The sequence below is a fragment of the Carassius carassius genome, chromosome 48 (genome assembly GCF_963082965.1).
Source record: "Carassius carassius chromosome 48, fCarCar2.1, whole genome shotgun sequence".
NCBI lineage: Eukaryota > Metazoa > Chordata > Actinopteri > Cypriniformes > Cyprinidae > Carassius > Carassius carassius.
In genome coordinates this window covers 4,465,660-4,490,714 of record NC_081802.1, presented here as the reverse complement: position 1 = coordinate 4,490,714, position 25,055 = coordinate 4,465,660, and the positions used below count along the sequence as shown (strand labels likewise).

At 37.7% G+C, this 25,055-nt stretch overlaps 2 protein-coding genes across 3 annotated transcripts in view; one reads left to right on the top strand and one right to left on the bottom strand.

The window, feature by feature from the left end:
- The window catches only part of LOC132131737 (natural killer cell receptor 2B4-like), a 114,946-nt gene that overhangs the window by 47,436 nt on the left and 42,455 nt on the right, over nt 1-25,055 (bottom strand). The window lies entirely within an intron of this gene.
- Nucleotides 1,653-3,750, top strand: LOC132131304 (zinc finger protein OZF-like). Its single transcript, XM_059543334.1, has 2 exons — nt 1,653-1,812; nt 2,534-3,750. Exon 2 carries the CDS (start codon nt 2,566-2,568, stop codon nt 3,748-3,750), a length of 1,185 nt encoding a protein of 394 aa, XP_059399317.1. The 5' UTR covers nt 1,653-1,812; nt 2,534-2,565.

Below are 25,055 nucleotides of genomic sequence, written 5' to 3'. Positions count from 1 at the left end.
AGAGTGAAGCTCCTCCCACAACAGATCACCTAGAATGAAGCTCCTCCCGCAGCAGATCACCTGGAGTGAAGCTCCTTCCACAGCAGATCACCTGGAGTGAAGCTCCTCCCGCAACAGATCACCTAGAGTGAAGCTCCTCCCACAGCTGATCTCCTGGAGTGAAGCTCCTCCCAGAGCAGATCTCCTGGATTGAAGCTCCTCCCACAGCAGATCGTCTGGAGTGAAGCTCCTCCCACAGCAGATCACCTGGAGTGAAGCTCCTCCCATAACAGATCAACTAGAGTGAAGCTCCTCCCAAAACAGATCAACTAGAGTGAAGCTCCTCCCAAAACAGATCAACTAGAGTGAAGCTCCTCCCACAGCAGATCACCTGGAGTCAAGTCAACTTTATTTATATAGCGCTTTAAACAAAATACATTGCGTCAAAGCAACTGAACAACATTCATTAGGAAAACAGTGTGTCAATAATGCAAAATGACAGTTAAAGGCAGTTCATCATTGAATTCAGTGATGTCATGTGATGGAGTGAAGCTCCTCCCACAGCAGATCACCTGGAGTGAAGCTCCTCCCACAGCATATCACCTGGAGTGAAGCTTATTTCCATAAGCCTACAAGTGAAGAAAATGGAGTTCATTAAAGAACATGTATGACCAAGAAGCCTGCATAATGGAACAAGAGGATGATGAAGAACAAAGAGATTGGTGTTTAATCCTGTTTTTTCATTAAAGACAACTTTGGTAACATTAAGGTGAAGGTCATAATATTTTAATCATATTTAGTTGTTATAAAAGAGCCTGAAACTAAAATCTTTTAATGTTTGTTTTCAAAATATTTGAGATTTAAGAAAAAAAAATCATACTGATATTTCTTTACATTCATTTTATAATGGTTCATTTTTTTTTTTTTGCAACTGTGTTACTAAACTTTGTCAATTTAACTGTTTTCTATCAAAATGTATTAAATAAACTTGTAAACAGGATTGCAATTTTATCATAAATTAGGCAAATTATAATATGCTGAAATAAATTAATAAATTGAATTATGGAAGTTAATCTGAATTATATAGAAGTTATTTTCTTACAATAACCTCGGTAGCAGCACTGAGGAATCCATCCTGATAGCACACGTACATCTCGGAGACGTCTATTTGATGTGTGCAAGACTATTTTTTAGAAGTATTTTTTAGAGTGTTTGCTCATCTGCAATACGTCTATAGGACGTTTCATTTCAGATGTCAAATAGATGTCTATTAGATGTCTATAAGATGTTTATGATTTGGAATGTATGCAAAACTGACATCTGAAAGACGTCTGTCAGACGTTTGTAGACAGCAGATGCTTTCCAGATCAACAGATCTTTTACAGACATCTTGCAGACGTACGTGTGCTATCTGGATCCAACACTACAATTTTTATAGATTTTTTAAAAATAGTTCTCACTACATGTGACTTGTGTTCATAAATTAAAAAATATATATTTAGAGTATAATTCTTGGAAAATTCCAGGAAACAATATTATTGATTTATTAAAAAAAAAAAAAACATAATCGCGACTGATCACGATGATTAAAAAAAAGAAAAAAAGATTCCTGTGAAATTTCAATCACAGTGTATAATAGGCTCCTAGGGAAAGGAAGACGTTTAATGAGGGACTTTTATTTTGATACTTTGAAGAGTGCAGTTTCCGGCGCTTCCCGTTGGAGTTATTATTGTTATTGTGTGCTGCTGCTGCTTGCTGTTTCTTTCTACAGTTCCTGGAATTTGAATGCTCGTTGGTGTTTTTGTGTTCAGAGTGTTAGTACATTACCATAATGTACGTTTTCTTCGATTTCTATATGTTTTCAACCATGTTTGAAGTGTATTATTTAACTTTGTACGTTTGTAGTGAAATGCACGGACATTCAGACGATTCACGTGTGTTCGCTTGATAGAGAATCAAGATGTGCGACGCAATTAATGATAGATAGAGAGCTAAATGTTACAGTTTACCTTGTAATAGGTGTGTCATCTGCAGAAATGTTAACCAGTTGTATTTCCCCATTTGATGGTGTTAATTGGGAAATTGCATTGTTTGTGACTGCACCTGTGATCAGACTAATGGTTATATTGTCTTCAGTTGCACATCCTCTGCAAATTTAGAACCAGAGTATTTCCACTCTATCAAACAGGCTTCAATAAACATCTGATTTTCCCCCGTTTTTCATTTTAGATATAAACCAACTGTGCTGTACTTACATGATTAATACTAACTGAATGAATGCACAGAAATTGCAAATCAATTTCCATTAATTGCGCAGCCTTAAATTTTAAATTAATAATTATATCGCATTGCAGTTGTCTGCTGCTACATTTATGCTCACTTTTATGTCCATCAATTTGAAATTTTTCTCTTTGATAATTCTTTTACTGCAAATTACTCCCCTGTGACCAAACATACTGATAACAAGGCGTTTGGAAAATTGAAGGATGGAATTTATTTTCTTTATTAACCTTTAGAGTGACAAAAGTGATGCATCTTTTTACTTTCATTTCAGACCTGTTGGAAGTGAATAAGGAGAGTGAAGACATGAGTGAATCAGAGGAGAAACATCAAGTCCAAACTGGAGAAAAATCTTCTTCCTCACAAACTGAAAGTAATTTATTGCTGACAAGAAGTGCACAAATATATTTCATCTGCCCCCAGTGTGGAAGATGTTTCCTACACAAACAAGGTCTTAGACTTCATATAAGAGTTCACACCGGAGAGAAACCATACACATGTGCTCAGTGTGACAAGAGTTTCAAACGAAAAGGAAACCTTAATGATCACGTGAAAATCCACAGCGGAGAGAAGCCGCACACGTGTGATCATTGTGGGAAGAGTTTCTCACTAAAACAAAACCTTAAGGTACACCTCAGAATCCACACTGGAGAGAAACCACACGTTTGTGTTCAATGCGGGAAGAGCTTTTCAGGGAAATATTTACTCAATGATCACATTAAAATCCACACTGGCGAGAATCCATATGCATGTGATCAGTGCGGGAAGAGTTTCACGTATAAAACAAACTTTAACCACCACATGACAATCCACACTGGAGAGAAACCACACACTTGTGCTCAGTGTGGGAAGAGTTACGCACGAAAAGGAGCCCTTAATGATCACATGAAGATCCACACCGGAGTGAATCCGTACACGTGTGATCAGTGTGGGAAGAGTTTCAGAAAATCAGGTGCTTTTAAAAAACACACGCTTACTCATTCTAGAAAAAGACTGTATAACTGTGACCAATGCGGTAAAAGTTTTTTTAGGGCGGATTTCCTGAAGAACCACTTGAAGGTTCATACAACGGAGAAGCCTTATGTATGTTCCTTGTGTGGAAAGAGTTTCAGACAGACAAGTGCATTAAAGATACACCAGAAAAGACACAGCGCTGTGAAGGATCATGCTTGCTCTGAATGTGGGAAGGCTTTTTCTACAATTGGTGACCTGAAAGTGCATCAGTCAGTTCACACTCGAGAAACACCTTATAAGTGTTCACACTGTGACAAGAGCTTCAAACGCTCAGAATATCTGAAAAAACACGAGAGGATCCACACTGGAGAACAGCCGTATCACTGCGTTCGATGTGGGAAGAGTTTCACTCATTTGTCGTCTCTAAGCGGTCATAAAAAAAAATGCATGCCTGAAATTACAAAAACCTTTAGTTTGAGTTCTGGTCCTGTACTCTTAGGAGCGATGGTGTGTTGGACTGCATCAAACAATTGTTGATAACTGATTAATCAAAGGTTAGAACAATTTATCCACTGATTATTAGCTATTTAACAGCTTAATATTTTTTTAAAATATTATTTGTCATTCTTCATGCTTTTATATTACATGTTGTTTCATTTCAATGTTTTAATTAATGTAATGTTGCAGGAAAATGTTGTGAAGCAGTACTTTTCCATTGATTTTGCTTTGGTATAATAACACTAGTCTTAACAAAATATGATCGGGAGACAAATGACAATATCAGAAAACAGCTGGAAGTGGACGCATTAAGTAACCAGCTGAGAACATGAACATGAACAGACAGAGATTAGACCTGAAGCGAAGTGAAGCGGAGCTGAGACATCATGCCAAAACTGGTGATACGAGTCTCTTACAGTGGAAAGAGTCTCCTAAACAAGAAAAGTCTTAAAAAATGAGAGTTCATAGTGGAGAGAATGTGGGAGGCGTTTCACACAGAAAAGAAACCTTATTGGACACATGAGGATCCACAGTGGAGAGAAGCCATATACAGTGGCATGCAAAAGTTTGGGAACCCCTTCCAGAATCTGTGAAAATGTGAATAATTTTAACAAAAATAAGAGAGATCATACTAAATGCATGTTATTTTTTTTATTTAGTACTGTCATTTTCACAGATTCTGCAAGGGGTTCCCAAACTTTTGCATGTCACTGTATGTGTGAAAAGTGTTGGATTGCTATATATCAAACACCTGTTGTAGTTTTACATAAGGTTAATGTATGGCTATTTAACTTTTCCCCCACCATTTTCAGTTTTCTGTAACATTTATGAAACAATGCTTCACTGCCATTTTCAACAATATGCTGTTATACGTATGGTGGAGCTGTCGTTTGAAAGAGTAAAGAATTTCCAAAAAAGAGGCAGAAACAAGTACTAATAGGATCATTTCATATACAAATGTAGCTTTTGACAAAAACACATTTTTCTCAACCTTTTGCTCAAAAAGTTGCTTTCTAAATATTTGTAAATATAAAAAATAATGCATGAAGTTAAATAATTGTGTTGTTGTTGTAATAAAGGTTCTCTTTCTTTTGGTATATTGTATGTTGAAATATTTATACAACAAAATATTTTGGGGGCCAAGAAAGATTTGTAAAAAATGCTGCAGCTTTCTGGCAACTTTTTAAATAATCCTGTGAATGCAATGTAGAATAGAATCGTAATAATAGAATTGAATCGAAATGTAATTGTGAATCGAATCAAATCATTCTAAATTTGCAAAAATCGTTCTTGAATCGAAACAAAAACCTATGAATCGTGAATCGAATCTCAATCTACCTAAATATTCACAGTCCTATAAAAAGTATTTTATGTATTTTGAAACATACATAATTACTAAGATTAAATGTAGTTAAATACAAAATAGTATTTTGTATTTCAAAAACATGTATCTGAAATACTGCCCATCCCTGATCAGTGGTAATGGTGAATGAATGCCTTTGTTGTAGTTAGAAAAATGATGAGAGCTGTGAAATAACATCGAAAATAAAATATGGGACACTTTCCATTAACTAGGTACAAAATGGAGCTTGAAACAGATTTATTTTTAGCAAATTGTCAAGTCACCCTTATTTATATAGCATTTTACAGAATACAGATTGCTTCAAAGCAGCTTCACAATAGTAAACATTTCAAAGTCTTCTCTAAAGCAGCTCTAACAAGCCAATAGTCATTATACAGCTCATGTTAGTACAGTGTTGATTCAGAAAAACAGCTATACAGAAGACAAAAGGCCACTGAACCATCATTCATACATTTAACCCTTGTATCCTTTTTTAATCATTTTTAACTTGAATGCATCAGTTCAGCTAGAATCTGAAGCTGTTACTTGTGTCCCATTGCTTTGCGTCCATAAATGGGGATTCTCTGAAAGCATGGTGTGCTTCAAAAAAAGAAGTGAGATTAGAATGGTTACAACTGTTTTTTTTCTTGCTGGTAGATCAGACAAACCGAGACTGATGATTTACTGTATGTAATCAAGTTTTAAACAGATGTTGGTTGACCAAAGAGATTCTCTACTCAATCATACAAAAAAACAAATGTCTAAAATCAGATTAAGCAATTAATCTTCAGATTCATATAATTTGACGTATTAATCATTTTGAAATGCAGATGCAAATGAAGTGTTATAAATACTCTTTGATAGTTAAGCTAGTAAATACATAATAAATTATATTTCACTTCAGTGACTGAGATTAAAAGAAATGGCTGTCCGTTTCCATCATGAACCATTTTACCCTTCATATCCAGGATCTCGTAAAACACCCAAATACAACCCGAATTCCGGAAAAGTTGGGACGTTTTTTAAATTTTAATAAAATGAAAACTAAAAGACTTTCAAATCGCATGAGCCAATATTTTATTCACAATAGAACATAGATAACATAGCAAATGTTTAAACTGAGAAAGTTTACAATTTTATGCACAAAATGAGCTCATTTCAATTTTGATTTCTGCTACAGGTCTCAAAATAGTTGGGACGGGGCATGTTTACCATGGTGTAGCATCTCCTTTTCTTTTCAAAACAGTTTGAAGACGTCTGGGCATTGAGGCTATGAGTTGCTGGAGTTTTGCTGTTGGAATTTGGTCCCATTCTTGCCTTATATAGATTTCCAGCTGCTGAAGAGTTCGTGGTCATCTTTGACATATTTTTCGTTTAATGATGCGCCAAATGTTCTCTATAGGTGAAAGATCTGGACTGCAGACAGGCCAGGTTAGCACCCGGACCCTCTACGACGAAGCCTTGCTGTTGTTATAGCTGCAGTATGTGGTTTTGCATTGTCCTGCTGAAATAAACAAGGCCTTCCCTGAAATAGACGTTGTCTGGAGGGAAGCATATGTTGCTCTAAAACCTTTATATACCTTTCAGCATTCACAGAGCCTTCCAAAACATGCAAGCTGCCCATACCGTATGCACTTATGCACCCCCATACCATCAGAGATGCTGGCTTTTGAACTGAACGCTGATAACATGCTGGAAGGTCTCCCTCCTCTTTAGCCCGGAGGACACGGCGTCCGTGATTTCCAACAAGAATGTCATATTTGGACTCGTCTGACCATAAAACACTATTCCACTTTGAAATAGTCCATTTTAAATGAGCCTTGGCCCACAGGACACGACGGCGCTTCTGGACCATGTTCACATATGGCTTCCTTTTTGCATGATAGAGCTTTAGTTGGCATCTGCTGATGGCACGGCGGATTGTGTTTACCGACAGTGGTTTCTGAAAGTATTCCTGGGCCCATTTAGTAATGTCATTGACACAATCATGCCGATGAGTGATGCAGTGTCGTCTGAGAGCCCGAAGACCACGGGCATCCAATAAAGGTCTCCGGCCTTGTCCCTTACGCACAGAGATTTCTCCAGTTTCTCTGAATCTTTTGATGATGTTATGCACTGTAGATGATGAGATTTGCAAAGCCTTTGCAATTTGACGTTGAGGAACATTGTTTTTAAAGTTTTCCACAATTTTTTTAGGCAGTCTTTCACAGATTGGAGAGCCTCTGCCCATCTTTACTTCTGAGAGACTCTGCTTCTCTAAGACAAAGCTTTTATAGCTAATCATGTTACAGACCTGATATCAATTAACTTAATTAATCACTAGATGTTCTCCCAGCTGAATCTTTTCAAAACTGCTTGCTTTTTTAGCCATTTGTTGCCCCCGTGTCAACTTTTTTGAGACCTGTAGCAGGCATTAAATTTTAAATGAGCTAATTAAGTGGATAAAAGTGTAAAATTTTAACAAAATGTTTAAACATTTGCTACGTTATCTATGTTCTATTGTGAATAAAATATTGGCTCATGTGATTTGAAATTCCTTTAGTTTTCATTTTATTAAAATTTAAAAAACGTCACAACTTTTCCGGAATTCGGGTTGTAATTTCTTAAAGTATTTTAAAGGGAGTAACTTCAATGATATACACAATGATAAATACAACAAAAATAAATAATTGTTTTTTTTTTGAGAAATGGTATAGTGGGGAAAATATTTATTTGTTCCTCTGCTGATTTTGTAAGTTTGCCCATTTACAAGGAAATAAAGGGTCTGTATTTTTTTTTAAGTAGGTAGGTTTATTTTAATGTCTAGAGACAGAATACCTACCAAAAAATCTTGAAAAAAACACATTATATAAAGGTTAGCAATTGATTTGCATTTTAGTGAGTTAAAATTATTTGATCCCCAACCAAAACATGACTTTGTACTTGGTGCACAAACCTAGTACTTGGTGCAGACCTGGCTAGGCCCCTCCATTACCTTAATATCCACTCCTTTGTGGCCTTGCCAGTATCTTTCAGGTCATTGTAATCCTTGAAGACTTATTCATGACCCATCTTCAGTGTTCTGGCTGAGGGAAGGAGGTTCTCATCCAAGGTTTTACAGTACATGGTCCCATCCATTTGCCCCTAAAAGTCGTCTTGTACCCTTAGCAGAAAAACAACCCCAAAGCATAATGTTTCCACCTCTGTGCTTGACTGTAGGGATGGTGTTTTTGGGGTCATAGTCAGCGTTTCTCTCCTTCCAAACATGGCGAGTCAAGTTAATGACAAAGAGCTACATTTTGGCCTCATCTGACCACAGCACTTTGTCCCAAGCCTTTTCTGAATCATTAAGATGTTCTTTGACAAACTGTAAATGGGCCTTTACATGTGCCTTCTTGAGTAGAGGGTCCTTGCGGGCGCTGCAGGATTTCAGTTCATGCAGCGTAGTGTTTTACCAATGTTTTGTTTTGTGAATGTGGTCCCAACTGCCTTAACATCATTAACAAGCTCCTCCCGTGTAATTCAGGGGCTGATCCCTCACCTTTCTCATGATCATTCTTACCACATGAGGCAAGATCTTGCACGGAGCTCCAGACTGAGGCCAATTGATGGTTGTTTTGTATGTCTTCCATTTCTCAATATTAATTCTCCTTCTCACCAAGCTTCTTGCTGATGGACTTATAGCCCATTCTAGATTTGTGTAGATCTACAATCTTGTCTCTGACATCTTTTGACAGCTCTATGGCCTTGTCCATGGTGGTGGGAGAGGTTGGAATGGAAGACTGTGTGGACAGGTGTCTTATACACCCAACCAGCTGACATTAGGAGTAACTTCTTAAAGTGACTGGACTATTCTGTGTTCCACATCGGCACATAACCAATGTGTAGGAGCCAGAATTCTTGCTGGTTGGCAGGGGATCAAATACTTATTACACTGTGATTTCTAACCTTTATATGATGTGTTTTTTCAGTTGATAGATGCCAATGGCCACTTTTATTCCTTTTCAAAATTATGGGGCTTCGTTAAAAGATAATTTTGTAATCAACGCCATTCCTAATGGTATAAAAACTCTTTTGAAAGAAGAGCAAAATTATAATCCAATTTCTCTGTATACCACTTATAATTCAACTGAAAGGAATTTTGATTACTAATGACAAATTCAGTATCCACTTTTTACACGATCACATCAACAGAAAATATATTCCACACAAATATCTATTAACAAATTACAAAAGATGTCACATGTAGAATATTACATGGATCCTACTCTTGTGATATTACACTCAGTATAGGACTAATTGATATTAGCAGGCTCATCAATCACCTAATTACAAACATTCATTTCATGCCAATAATTTAGATCTCGTTCCAGAATCTCATATTTAGATATACTCTACTGAAAAAAGAAAGATGAGCAAACAAATAAAAGTCTATAGTCTGCAAAAATTTTTGTTATTTTATTCCTCTTGCCAAGAATCTTGAATTTATTGAATTTGACTTGAATTTATATTAATTATCTTAAGACACAAAATTCGTTTAATATTAATACCAGTATTCCTGTATGTTTCAAGTTAAAATCTGTGTGCTGTAGAGGATGGCATTTAACTTTCTTTACATTAATTCAGCTACGTCCAAACCTGTTCCCGAAGTGCCACTCTTATTTAGAGTTTAGGGCCAACCCTACTCACACACACCTGAACCAGCTAATCAAGGGTTTCAGGTTTACTAGAAACTTTCAGGCAACTGTTTTGGAACTTTGCAGGACATACTGCATTAGTTCAAATATCAACAGGGAAGAGAAGAGAAATTAATTCATACAGTATGTAAAATTAAGTGATAATCTATGCTGTTGAAATGTAATATGTTTGCATTGAGTTGTGTAAATCTCACAAACCGATGGAGCTCACAACATATATCATCAACACCTTCTAGAATTATGCATGCTAAGTTCTCATGGCACATTCTTTTAAATCTCTCAGGCACTTTTCTGAAAGGCTACAGTTTTATGAGACAACACCCATAAGTTTTCATTGCAGTCACAATGAGTTGTTTTGTTTTAATGCCATTTAAGGTCACATTGTTGTCATTATGTGCTTTCATTTTTATAGATGTTCTGTGTTAAATATGAAGAGTTCAGATGCAATAGCCTCTAAGTGCCATCTGAAATCTTAATCTAAAATGAGCATTTTTATCTGGCTCCAATATCTATGTTGAGTTGTTTCACTTTAATAGCATAGAAAAGGACCTATACATTGCCATTAAATATATGGGATCCCTCATACACCCTGCCCAAACTTCCTGACCCTATAAACTCTCCCACTTCAAATAAAGCCACTGTACACAAATAAAAAAAAGAAACAAAAAAAAGCATTTAAATTAAGATATACATAAAGTCAATCAAAAACAAACAAAAAAAAAAACAGATCCCTAAAATCAAGCAACAAGGCATTCAATTTGATCAGTTAAATATACATAGTGTCACTTAAGCATATATCAACATCTAGACTAGTCCATGTTGAGCTAAGAAACACAAATTCAAAATCAAATAAAACAAATAAAAAAACCATTACATTCACGGGGATGAACACAGAAACTATCCTCATTATGAAGCCTCTTATTAAATGGATGTGAACTCGTCTCCTAAGGCTGGAATACACAACAAAAGGTCAGAGCCAGTCTGTAGATTTGATTTGATATCAGTTCATATTTAAAGTCTGTTTATGAAGTAGATTAAGATAAAGTTTAAATAGATGTTCAACGTGGAAGAGCTTAATGGGAGCATCACCAGTTTTTATTACATTTCATGTAATATATATTAAAATGTTAAATGCTAGACGGGGCTAAACAAGACTTCGCAAAATGTCTGTGTGGGAGTGCTGCTTATATGTGTGTGTAAAGGAGGTGCAGGTGTGGCAAGGAGATTAGATGATGAATGAGGTGCAGGTGTGGCAAGGAGATTAGCTGATGAATGAGGTGCAGGTGTGGCAAGGTGATAGTGATGTAGTGACTCATGGGAGATCTAGTTCGGGTGTGGTGCAACAGTATGAGAGGTGCTATTGTCCAAGTGATGATATGGTGACATCTTGTGGTTGATGGGTTTTGAGTGAGTCCTGAGTGCAGTGCCCTCTACTGATTTATGGGCACTCCAGCTAATGATCGTGAACATGGGCCCGACATGGATTTTACTCGGGAACAGGGCTTAACTCGAGAACAGGGGCCCGCCGTGGGCTTAACTCGGGAACAGGGCTTAACTCGGAAACAGGGGCCCACCGTGGGCTTAACTTGGGAACAGGGTTTAACTCGGGAACAGGGGCCCGCCGTGGGCTTAACTCGGGAACAGGGCTTAACTCAGGATCAGGGGCCCGCCGTGGGCTTAACTCGGGAACAGGGCTTAACTCAGGAACAGGGGCCCACCGTGGGCTTAACTCGGGAACAGGGGCCCGCCTTGGGCTTAACTTGGAAACAGGGCTTTACACAGGAACAGGGGCCTGCCGTGGGCTTAACTCGGGAACAGGGGCCCGCCATGGGTTGAACTCAAGAACAGGGCTGAACTCAGGAACAGGGACCTGCCGTGGGTTTAACTCGGGAGAAGGGGCCTGCCGTGGGCTTAACTCGGCAACAGGGGTCCACCAAGGCAGAGCAGGTGGCGTGGGAGCCCACCAGAGCGGAGCAGGTGGAGCTGGAGCCCACCAGGGCGGAGCAGAGGACCACCACAACTGAGAAGACGGGACAGAAGCCCACCAGGGCAGAGCAGAGGACCACCACAGTGGAGTCGATGGAGCAGGGGAGCAAGTCTGGTCAGGTAGGACTGAAACAGAGAACATAAACAGGTTAATGGCGACCTCCGAGGCCATGATGAGGTGGTTAGGGAGTTCCCAAACAGCCTCCATAGCCGTGCCAGGGCAGACGGTGAGTTCATGGATGGCCTCCGTGGCCGTGACAGGACAGACAGTGAGTTCTGGAAGTTCAGCTGAGACGTGACGAGGCTCTGGAAGTTCAGCTGAGACGTGGCGAGGTTCTGGAAGATCCGTGGTGACTTGACTTTGTTCATGAAGATCATTAGTGACTTGACTCGGCTCATGAAGATCATTGGTGACTTGACTCGGCTCATGAAGATCATTGGTGACTTGACTTTGTTCACGGAGACCAACGGTGACTTGACTCATGAAGTTTAACTGTTGTTTTACTTGACTCTTGGGTGTTAGTGGTGACTTGACCTAACTCTGGACGGTCAATGGTGACCTGACTAGACTCTGGGAAATCAACAGGGACCTGATCGACGGGGACCTGGCTTGACTTCGGGAAGTCGACGGGGACCTGGCTTGACTCCGGGAAGTCGACGGGGACCTGGCTTGACTCCGGGAAGTCGACGGGGACCTGGCTTGACTCCGGGAAGTCGACGGGGACCTGGCTTGACTCCGGGAAGTCGACGGGGACCTGGCTTGACTCCGGGAAGTCGACGGGGACCTGGCTTGAGGCGTTTGAATCCATGTGCAGAACTTTATTAAGAGAATGGTCAGACAGGCAGAAATCAGGAACGGCATCAGGTATGTCAGGGATAACCAGAATCATAATCGTAACAAGCAGAGGTCAGGGCAGGCAGCAGAGAATCAGGGTCGGTTGAAACAATCCAAGATCAGACACGGGAAGAACAAACACAGGGAAAACGCTCGGAAATGCTAGACGGGGCTAAACAAGACTTTGCAAAGTGAGTGCTGCTTATATGTGTGTGTAAATGAGGTGCAGGTGTGGCAAGGAGATTAGCTGATGAATGAGATGCAGGTGTGGCAAGGTGATATTGATGCAGTGACTCATGGGAGATGTAGTTCGGTGTGGTGCAACAGTATGAGAGGTGCTAGTGTCCATGTGATGATATGGTGACATCTGGTGGTTGATGGGTTTTGAGTAAGTCCTGAGTGGAGTGCCCTCTACTGTAGTTCATGGGCACTCCAGCTAATGGTCGTGACAGCATGTATATACATTTAAAAAGTAGAACAAATAACATTTTTAAATTCTAGGAACAATTTATAATTCAATGTGGTGTGTGTGTGTGGTGTGTGTGTTTGTGCGTTTGTGGTGTGTGTGTATGGGTGCATTACTGATTAGTTGACTCCGCCCTCTTTTTGTGACATAAATGTATCTTGCTGCTAGTAAGATACAATCTTGTTTTTCACCTAATAAATATTGAAGTTGTGTTTTCTTGTTAAACATTTTGAAGTCAGGGTAAAGTATTTCAAATTTGGGATAAAATTTATTTCTAATTTCTTCATAGCTCTTCTCAGCTGGTGAGGAAGTGTGTCTCCGTCTCCACTTCCCCATGATTACAGTAAGGGAAGATGTGGCTGTCTCTGGGCGGCCAGTGGTGTGGATATCTGTCCGTCTCTATGGTCAGAGTATGACTGCTCAGTCTGGACCTCTTCATCTGTCATCTTCATTTACACACTTTCACTGTACTCAGATATTCTGCAGTTATGTAATCTCTATTTAGGGCCAAATAACATTCAAGTTTACTTAGTTTTTCTGTTGTTTCAGTCCAATAAGTTAGATCATTTTCCTTTTGTGCTTTTATAATTTGTTTAGGCCGAATTTTCTGGATTCTTATTTTAGTGTTCTGATTCTGGCTGTTGTTAGTCGTGTTAGTTTGTTTCTGCAGCTTCAGGACCATCTGAATCAGGGGACTTTTTTCAGGGTTCACTTCATGGCTTTTAAGAGCTTTAAAATGGTAAGAGTTGGGGTTTCTCATTTTATTTTTGACTAGTTTCTCAATGCACATTAGTAAAGGGGATTGGCCTAATTCTGCCCTGCATGCATTGTTCGTAGTGTTCCTCTGGAATCTGAGGAGACTCTTACAGAACTCCACATGCAAGGCTTCAATCGAATATTTGTCCCATTTTTCAAATTTGTGATTTAGGAGAGGACCCCACACTTCACAATAGATTCTACGACTGATATATTAAATATTTTGAGGCAGATTCAAATTGGTATTTCAATTTGGATAGATCGTTTGATGGCATAAAAGGCCATTATCACTTTCTCGTTCAGTTCATTCACAGCCATGTTTACCAGTTGCATTTATCTTCAGCCCGAGGTATGTGTAGTTTGTAGCATTTTCAATTTTGGTCATATTAAGGGTGAAGTTGTGTTTCTTTCCCTGAACTCTGGGTCTTTTCTGGAATGTTAGTACTTTAGTTTTGTTAGGATTAATGGTCAGGGCTCAGGTCTGACAGAACGTGTGCAGGACCTCTAGGTTCTACTGTAGACCCTCTTCTGTTGGAGACAGCAGAATCAGATCATCTGCAAACAGCAAGAGCTTTATCTTTGAGTCATGTAGTTTGAGGCCAGGTGCTGCTGATTGTTCTAGGAGTGTTGCTAGTTCATTAATGTAGATATTGAAGAGGGTCGGTGATAGTGGACAGGTCTGCCTCACACCCCGCTCTTGAGTGAATAATTCTGTTAGTTTATTTCCAATTTTAATTGTGCATTGATTTTTTTGAATACATTGATTTTATAACATTGTATGTTTTACCCTCAATACCTGATTCTAGAAGTTCTGACAACAGACCTTCATGTCAAATTGAATCAGAGGCCTTCTGGAAATCTACAAAACTAGCAAAAATTTTGGTTTTGTTTTGTTTTTGTCGATCAGGGTGTGTAGGGTTTAGATGTGGTCTATAGTTCTACAATTTGGTAAGAATCCAATTTTACTTTTGCTGAGGACATTAAACTTGGTGAGGAAGTGTACGAGTCTTGTATTGATGATATTGCAGAACAGCTTCCCCAGATTACTGCCTCTGTAATTGTTTGGGTCTGATTTGTCTCCATTCTTGAATATTGGCGTTATGAGTTAATAATATGATTTTTAGCAATATCTATGAAATTATACTTTTTCTTGATGTCATGCTGAAGGTGTGTGATTTTCATAGTAGTGTACCCTTTAAGCTCACCTTACAATAATATAAAATCTTTCAAAATTACAGCAGTATAAAACCACAGACCAGCAATAAACTGTCAATTTATAATATTATGGATGTAAAAGTACAAGCCAGTAATGTAGTGAAGTAATATATTAGCGTAGAACACAATCTTATACAGTTAGTCAGCCAACTTTGTTCTGTAGCATCTGCGCTGTGTTGCTACAGTACAACTATCTTTTGGATCGAATTGTTATTATTTCCCACATCCGTGGTGGTGCCTGCACATCAAATACTACATTTGTAGAAGGTTAGCATTCCAAGCAGATGTTAGCTGCGTACATAAAAAAAAAAAAAAAAGAAAAAATGTGAGACTACAGGCGTTTTCCTATTTATAAATTAATTATTTGGTAGGAATATAATGTAATACCAACCTTAATTTCATCCAGGAAGTTTCCCCTCTTGAAGATTTCCCTCAGGAAGTTTTCTCTCAGGACAGAGCACAAAATAACCGGTGACAAATGTATCCAGTTTTAACCAGTTTGGTAGAGTTTCCCAACATTGGGTTACATTAACCCAGCACTGGGTAGGTTCATCATTTGTATTGATAGTAAAAATTACACAGCAGCTGAGTTAAAGGAAAAAATACCCAGCACCTGTGTAAAAATAAAAAATAAATCACCAAAAAATGACCCATCAAGTTGAAGCCAGCATTTGGGTAAACAAACAAACAAACATTTTTTAGAGTACAGAAAAACTACCCAGCACCTAGGTAATACATTTTTAAAAATAACCAAATAAATCGACCCAACAGGCTAAACCTAACATTTGGGTTTAAAAAAATAACTCAGCATTTTTTAGAACGTAGATCCTGAAAAACACACAGGAAAAGAACACAGACATACATGAGAAAGCAGTTTCCTTTCATTGTCTGATATGAACATATCAAATAAAATCTGTTTAAAGAATCAAAAACACTGTCATCCTTTGGATTCAACAACAAGCAGTTAACTGAAGGGAAGTCAGAGTAATATATATCTAAATTACGGCCTATGCTCTCAATGTCAAATGCAGAAATGTTAATCCATGCATTTATGACCTCAAGGTTAGATTATTGTAATGCTTTATTGGGTGGTTGTTCTGCACGCTTAGTAAACAAACTACAGCTAGTCCAAAATGCAGCAGCAAGAGTTCTTACTAGAACCAGGAAGTATGACCATATTAGCCCGGTCCTGTCAACACTGCACTGGCTCCCTATCAAACATCATATAGATTTTAAAATATTGCTTATTACTTATAAAGAAGCCCTGAATGGTTTAGCACCTCAGTATTTGAATGAGCTCCTTTTACATTATAATCCTCTACGTCCGCTACGTTCTCAAAACTCAGGCAATTTGATAATACCTAGAATATCAAAATCAACTGCGGGCGGCAGATCCTTTTCCTATTTGGCGCCTAAACTCTGGAATAACCTACCTAACATTGTTCGGGAGGCAGACACACTCTTGCAGTTTAAATCTAGGTTAAAGACCCATCTCTTTAACCTGGCATACACATAACATACTAATATGCTTTTAATATCCAAATCCGTTAAAGGATTTTAAGGCTGCATTAAATAGGTAAACCGGAAACACTTCCCATAACACCCTATGTACTTGCTACATCATTAGAAGAATTGCATCTATGCTAATATTTGTCTGTTTCTCTCTTGTTCCGAGGTCACCGTGGCCACCAGATCCAGTCTGTGTCCAGATCAGAGGGTCACTGCAGTCACCCGGATCCAGTACGTATCCAGACCAGATGCTGGATCAGCACCTAGAAAGGACCTCTACATCCCTGAAAGACAGCGGAGACCAGGACAACTAGAGCCCCAGATACAGATCCCCTGTAAAAACCTTGTCTCAGAGGACCACCAGGACAAGACCACAGGAAACAGATGATTCTTCTGCACAATCTGACTTTGCTGCAGCCTGGAATTGAACTACTGGTTTCGTCTGGTCAGAGGAGAACTGGCCCCCCAACTGAGCCTGGTTTCTCCCAAGGTTTTTTTCTCCATTCTGTCATCGATGGAGTTTCGGTTCCTTGCCGCTGTCGCCTCTGGCTTGCTTAGTTGGGGTCACTTCATCTACAGCGATATCATTGACTTGATTGCAAATAAATGCACAGACACTATTTAACTGAACAGAGATGACATAACTGAATCCAATGATGAACTGCCTTTAACTATCATTTTTGCATTATTGACACTGTTTTCCTAATGAATGTTGTTCAGTTGCTTTGACGCAATGTATTTTGTTTAAAGCGCTATATAAATAAAGGTGACTTGACTTTGACTTTAATAGGTTTACAGAGGAGCAGCATAGAACATCGAAAATAAAACAGGGCAGAAACAACATAAATCAAAGCTAATAATGACTCACCACAATCCAGTTCAGACTTCAAATCAGATGAATCTGACACATGCGAATCTGGATCTGCATCGGCTGATTGTACAGACGAGGACTGGAGATCTACACAGACATGGTTCTGCAGACACACTGGCTCAGGCTCAACAGGAACCACTTCATCTGCTGACTTGATCTCGGATGCAGCTTGGACAGGCATTGGCTCAGAATCGTCTAGATCCGGCTCTGGGGTCAGATGCTGGACTCTGTTCAGGTCACAACAGAGGAAGAGGTGCTTTACAGGCATACGTAATCTCTTAAAGAAAGCACAGACTGCTTTCCTCTTCCTCGCCTTTCTGAGTTTTTTCTGAAATGAAGAAATGAATAATAAACTATTTGAAACATCCATGAATCGTTATTGTACCTGCAGCTACTAATTAATTACTAATAAATAATTTTATTTTTAATGCCATGTCAGCAACAAGGCTATCATCATGGTGATATCAAGGCTATCATCAAGCTATATAAGGTATTTATGGTCAATACTAGACCAATTTTTTTTATATATTCAGGTGATAATTTTAATAAATACATCAGTTAAATCCATTTCTGAATAAATTCTGAATAATTGCCTATTTACTTTGAAAACAGCACAGTGAAAATAGTACAACAAGTCATTGTTGAATTTTAAGCAGCTACTTGCAGTGAATGAGAAGTACAGCTGCAAGTAATGATAGAGAAAGGTATTTAACAAAAGATGGCAGAAACAACTTGAACCGAAGTGATAATGACTCACTGTTGCCCAGATCAGAATTGGATGGATCTGCCACAGGTGATGACCCAGGATCAGCCAGATCCACATCTGGCACCTGCTCGATCCTGGAGGGACCCGGCACACACAGCGCACAACTGTATATTCTATGGCCCTTCACCAACCATACCCATGTCATTATACACAGTTGTGTCCTGATATGTCACAAAAACAAGAACACACGCACGCACACACACACACACACACACCACACTTACATGTTCATACTGTCAGCAAAAATATGACTTTTTGCATAGAATTGTTTAAATTATGAATCAAAACTCATATGAAATATGATTCGAATCAGACTTTTACACACTGAATGTGAACAGATGTTGTATCAGCTCATAATACATTTCTTGATTATTAGTCTTAACTTTGTTAATAATAATCAGACATTTAATAGATCTTACTACCTCTGATCAACACGAACTGATTTTGTGTTTATTTGCTTTGTTTAATTTTTTGCATGTCAATACTTGCCTTCTTTATCCGATTTGTTACCCTTTCTATGGTACATCAAACCTACAACTACAGCTATAAACACCAGCAGCTCTGGAGTAACAGCTATTGACATCATGAGATGTGAACGCTCATCCAGTGCTGTAAGACACAGAGAAAACAGTCATTAGTGTAATCTGAATACAACAAATATTGTGATGTTTAAACCAGGTCTTCACTTTACCACTCACAACCTGTCTGAAATTCTATAGAAATTATTTGATGAACAGGTTTTTTTTACGTGTTTCCTTTTGAAACGATGGGACAAATGCCATTTTTTAAGCAACGAATGGGCTTCAATTTAAGACAAACATCCCATCTTGATTGGCTAGACAAACATTTGTATGTGATAATATTTGTTAATAATGATCCGTCAATATGTAAGATAATATTACAGATGAGAGAACACATATAGATGACCTTAAAGCCCATAGACATGGAATTAACACTATAAGACACAATTTTGAGTCATTTAAGGAAAAGAGGTAACGTGATACCTGCAGATGTGTGAAAGAGCTGAGTGGTGTCCAGATGTTGAGTCTGGTTGCTGATGGGATTGTTGAGCACACAGCTGTAGCTGTTTTTATCCTGATATTCCACCTCCAGAGGTAGAGAGAGACTGATGCTGAGATCAGACACACTGATGCTGGACAATAAACTGTTTCCTTTGTACCAGGAGAGAGTCACATGACCCACATTCACCACTGAACACACCAATGAACAATTCTGCTCTGAGGATGAGGAGGATGATGAACATTGTGAAGAGTCTCTGCTGATGACAGGAACAGGTAAAGAACCTGGAAATAAATGAATAAATTACTACAACAGTACAGATAGCCTTTATAAATATTGCCTGACATATAGAATTATAAGCTTTAAAAAATTCCTATGAATCTCACAACATCAGTGACACTCAAATCTTAGTTCCACCGAAGAAACATAGAGGTGTGAAAACAACATGAGGTTAACAATGTTCTTTTCTGAACTCGCTTTAAGACAAATTGATTTATAACCAGCATGAAAGTGTTGAAGCAGAAAACTGCATACCATAGACTTTAACACTGAAATGCTTGAATGTTTCTATGTTTCTATTTCTGATGATTGTGAATTCATAATGTCCGTTGTCTTTTGTGCTGATGTTCCTGATAGTGAGAGATCCGGTCAGACTATCCAGCTGAAATCTGCCTCCGATTCTCCCACTGTCACATGTAATCATTTGCTTTTCATTGATTTTAGCTATAAACAGACAATATCCATTTGCAGACCTCCACTGGATCAGATCACCGCTATGTAGTTCAGTAGCGTCTGGATAAAATGACACAGACTCTCCCTCCATCACTAAAGCTTTCTTCTCAACTCTTACATCTGTAAAACATTCCAATTTTGAGAATTATTGTAATTAGAAAATTATTTTCATCCTGTTAGCATTTCAAAGGGTTTGCACATATATCATTATGAACTCTACTCACACGATCTGGAAAAGAATTGCCGTCCTGTTCGAGTGTTGCTGAAGCTCCAGATAATGTGCATTCTGCTTTGGTTGTCTTTGAACCCTTTATAACTGTTTGAGGTAGAGATGATCCTTTCATAGACTTCAGGGGTGTGAATATGTGGAGATCCAGAGATCCACAGCACGTGATCGCCTCACTGCATTTCAGTAACAGGCCTATCATTGTGAAGAATGATGAAATCTCTCTCAGTCACTCCTGTCATCATTTCATCCCTTGCAAAATCATTCACATCTGGAAAAAAGTTCAATTAAAGCAAAAGCTATAATATGGTAAGTGATCACACATATTAATGCATATGAAAGATAATTAGCCATTGTCTTGCAAAGTTGTAGCCTACATCTTTTTTTTTTTAAATTCATTATTCAAAAAGAGTTTTAAAACGTTTCTGTGGGTATATGTGACTTTTCTCAAATGGAAGTGTAAACTGTTCATGAAGCTACTCTCAGAGCAGCTGTGAAGATGAAGTTCATGTGTTCTATGACTTCATTTAGTGAGACGACAAGACACTGAAAACACAGCGAGCGTAAGTTCATGACATTCCAGTTTGACTGGATTACGCGAGGAGTGAAATAAGAGCAGTCTAGATGGACAGTCCTCCAAGTGGAACAGATACATATTTGCGGGAATGTATATTTGTATATTTTTTAAAAGTACCTTTATTTTGGTGTATTGCATATTCAAAAGTGGTACTTTTTTCAAGATTCTTTGATGAATAAAAAGTAAAGCATTTATTTAAAATATTAGTTTTTTTTTACAAAAAACACTACCATGCAAAAGCTAATTTTTTTTTAAATTGATAGAAATGGTTATAATAAAGATTGATATTTTTAGAAAACATCTCTATTTTTGATTAAAAGTGGTTCTTTTAAAAAACATTTTTTATCAATGAACCCCAAAAAGGTATCACAGGTTTAAAAAAAATTCATAAAATAAAATCTAAGCTGCACAACTGTTTCCAACATTGATAATAAATCAGCATATTAAAATGATTTCTGAAGGATCATGAACTGAAGACTGGAGCAGGCCCAATGATGCTGAAAATTCAGCTTTGCATACATTTTATTTTAAAGTAAAACAGTGAAAGTGATGTGACATACAAAAATGTAAAATTTACATTATTAAAGGTTCACTTTCTAACTCATGAGGACAACATGAAGAATTGTGGCAAAAACGTGACTCTGCAAAAAATAAAAAAAATTTAAGATGAAAAAGAAATTTCCGTTATAACCACGAGATGACAGTTTAAGATAACTCGCTGGCTGCAGCTGCTATTTCAACACCCTAGTTCTTTTCACGTCTTTTGATTTATTATAAAATAAATATTATAACAAATTAAGTACTTTATCACACTGATGAAGGCCTATAGCAAGTGCAGGAAGTCACAAAGTCACTTGTCATTTAAAGAAATAAATAAAAAGGCCAGACAACAGCCTATAATGCTGAATTATTTAAACACCTATATAGTTAAATACAAATTAAATAAGTTATAATAAATAAACAATGCAATGAATATTTGTAAATGTTAAGATTTAAAGGTCCAGGTTGTAGGACCTGCCACAAGAGGGCGCACTACCAAAACAATAACAATCGCGTGGTTTGATGACGCTAAGAAGGAGCGTGGGATGATGGGATTTGTTGTCTTCTACCCAACCGCTGATGACCATCAAATCAGATGGAAATATAAAACATGGATTTAACGGATGAGGTAAAGTTTTATGAATGTTGTCTTTGATGTCATAATTTTCAAACGCGAGTAGATTACATAAAAAGTCAATGCAAAGACGCGATCAGACGCGTCCTCGCGCGGGTCTAGAGATGCGATGCACCGCGTTTGGTGTGTATGCCCCATAATACTAATCTTGTTGGTCATTATAATAGCATACGTTTTCTGTAAAGATACGAATAAAAACAACTCACCTGTCGAGTAAAACACAAGTTTACGGGAGTTGTCCTTGTTGACAGAACCAGCGGCAGATGGTAAACAGTAATTATCTTTCATAAATAAGTAACACAATCCACCATTAAACGTGCAAGAAGAAGTAAATAAGGAACTGCCCTGTTGTCATGTGGTTTCTACGTCAGTAAAGACGGTAACAAAGGGTAACTGACGTCATTGACAGGCGACTGCACTGCCCCGTGTCACTGTTTAGAATGGGCATTTTCTCATGATTTACAAGTAGTTGAACACATTAGAGATATTGATAGTAATCAACTGGACAAAATATATAACACTAGCCTAGTGGTTTTTGGATATTTTACTGCAAATATCTTACAAATTGTACCTTTAATTGAAAAACTACATTGTTTAAGTTTTATCCGACACAGACTTGCTGCTGTAGTTTTGTTCGTCTGAATCTTTATAATTTCTGAAATGGTATACGTGGATGTTTGGTCATCTTAGACAAACAAAACTTTTCTCCAAACTGTGAATGAATTATGTAGAGAAACTGAGCAAAGGGCGCTCCCCTTACGACCGGAAATGACTGAGCTGAAAACAGGAAGTAATCATGCATATAACCTTTTGGATTGCAAGTCTGACTCTCTAACCATTAGTCTACTAACTTCTCTATTTTAAGTATATTCAAATAGAAAAACATTCTTTTAACTTTTAATAATATTTCACAATATTACAGTTTTTCTGCATTTTTGATCAAATAAATGCAGGATTGATAAACATAAGACACTTTCATAATGCTGCATAACTATCAAAAATGCTAACATTATAAAGTCCTTTCACGTCACCATTTCACTAGCTGACACTGGATTCAAATCCGCCTTTTGGCAAACTTTTTTCTCCCTTTTCAAATTTCAAACATCAGAAAAGCATTTACTTTCAATGAAAATGAAGAATATATTAAAAAAGGTAGGTAAAGGGAGTTTTTTTTTGTCCCAGTAAGGTGAAATCCATTTAATAATTTGAATTAAAATTACAATCTACACTCAGTAAGTTAATATTGTACAGATACTGTTTTACAATGTACTACAATACTGAGGTTCAGATAATTGCCACTATTTGCAATAAAAAGTAAAATTTTAACATAGTGAAAAAATAAAAATCAATAAAATCAATAGCTATTTGCACTTAGTATAAATAGCTTATCACTAAAAAAAAAATGCTGCTGTTTGGGTTTAGTGTGGGTTTGCTCTGCCCACACTGTCCCACAGAAAACCCAAGAGGGCATGTTTGCTGTTAAGTGGCTACGTCCTTAATTATTCAGAACTTTAAGGCTTAATATAATTTAAATGGATGAGTTATAAAAAATTCACCCCCTCACAGTTGTAATGAAGGGCAAATTTTTTTTTTGCACCAGGCTGTAAACATGTTTTAATGCTGTAAAGTTGGGGCATTTTAACATGGGGAGATTGACTCCCTTTTTTTGGGCCAGTTGAAGAATTACAGTTTAAGTCACTTCCGAAGTTTGTTGGTTCTGACCAACACTTAATTTGAGTTTTCAAAGCAATGACGCATGTCTAGTGTTGCCAATTTGGGGATATTGTCTACTTTCCCATTGTAGCTGCGACTTAAAAAAAAATAAAAATATTGAGCTATTTTAGCTATATTTAAATTAAACTAGCGACGTTTTGGAGATGTTTTATTTTTTACTTGGGAACACCCTTCTGTAGGCCTGTGACCACTCACTTTTGCTCTCAATCATGCCAATGAGTTTGCACAGTGAACACACCAGTACGCCATGCCTGCCATAACGCACAACTCAATTTAATTGATAACATGAGGAAACCAACTATTCAAAGCATGGACATCTTGTTTTAACCACGGACACAAAAGTCATGTCAAACAGATACTGAGACACAGTGCATCATCGTTTCCTGTTTGCTGAGATGCAGTATTTTGCACCTGGGCCTACTTTGTAGTTATAGAGTGTGTTGACTGGAATAAGTTTGTATGAATAAAGTTTTCGTTTTTGGAGAATCATAATATCTGTTGTATTTGAGCAGGACAGAGATGCACTTTGGTGACAAATGAAACAAATTCCATCATTTCCATCAAGTTTGATGTGCTAATTTCACTTTAGAATTTTTTGTTATGCTTAATCATTTGTTATATTTTTATATCGTAATCATTTGGAAGGATATATGTATCTATATATATATTTTTTTTTTTTTTCATACTTAGCGACTTTTTGTGAAAAATTTAGACTTTTGAGGGTTGTTCTAGAGATTTTCTGAGGGAGGGGTTTGGCAACACTGCGCATGTCACGTGACTTGTAGAAGGTTTTACAACTGGGGACGATTTTGTGTTCATATATGATTTTTGAAGACACTTGTTGATGCAGATGATGTATTTCTCTCGCGGTTTGTTCATTTTTAATCTACTGCGTCTGCAAGGTGAGTGCTATGTGTTTGTTTTGACTATGCTATGTTTCACACCTCCGTGTAACGGTTCACCAATTTTACCGTTGAGTTCTACGGTGGGGGGCGGGGGTGTAGTTTCGTCGCAATGTTGGATATAGGCTTATTTCTGTTTTAAACCATGAAGGCGAGCCAATAGATATCACACACAAGCAACGTGCAAACTTTGTTCAAGAGTTATTCCGGTGTAAATTGCGTCTTAATCTCAGTCGATTCGTTATACAGAAAGTGGAAGTAAAACAGAGCAACGGAGCTCTCGATATCTGACGACACATGACGAATATACTTTAACACATGCTGATAACAGGATATAGCTAACTGTTTTATTTATTCCCTTAATATTTTTCTTGTGGTTAGTAGCCTACAGTAAAAAAAAAAAAAAAAGAATATATATATTTTTTTTTTCGTGTTAAACAGGTTGTTTTGAAACTCGGTGCTTGCTAAAGCTTTTAATTCATGGATTTTTATAGATGACTGCTAATATTATAATTATAGGTCTATAATTAATTAGCCTATATATAGAACTGCTTTAA

Bases quoted from the DNA above. Each gene is read 5' to 3' on its own strand.
- LOC132131304 (XM_059543334.1), top strand. From the start codon at position 2,566: ATGAGTGAATCAGAGGAGAAACATCAAGTCCAAACTGGAGAAAAATCT.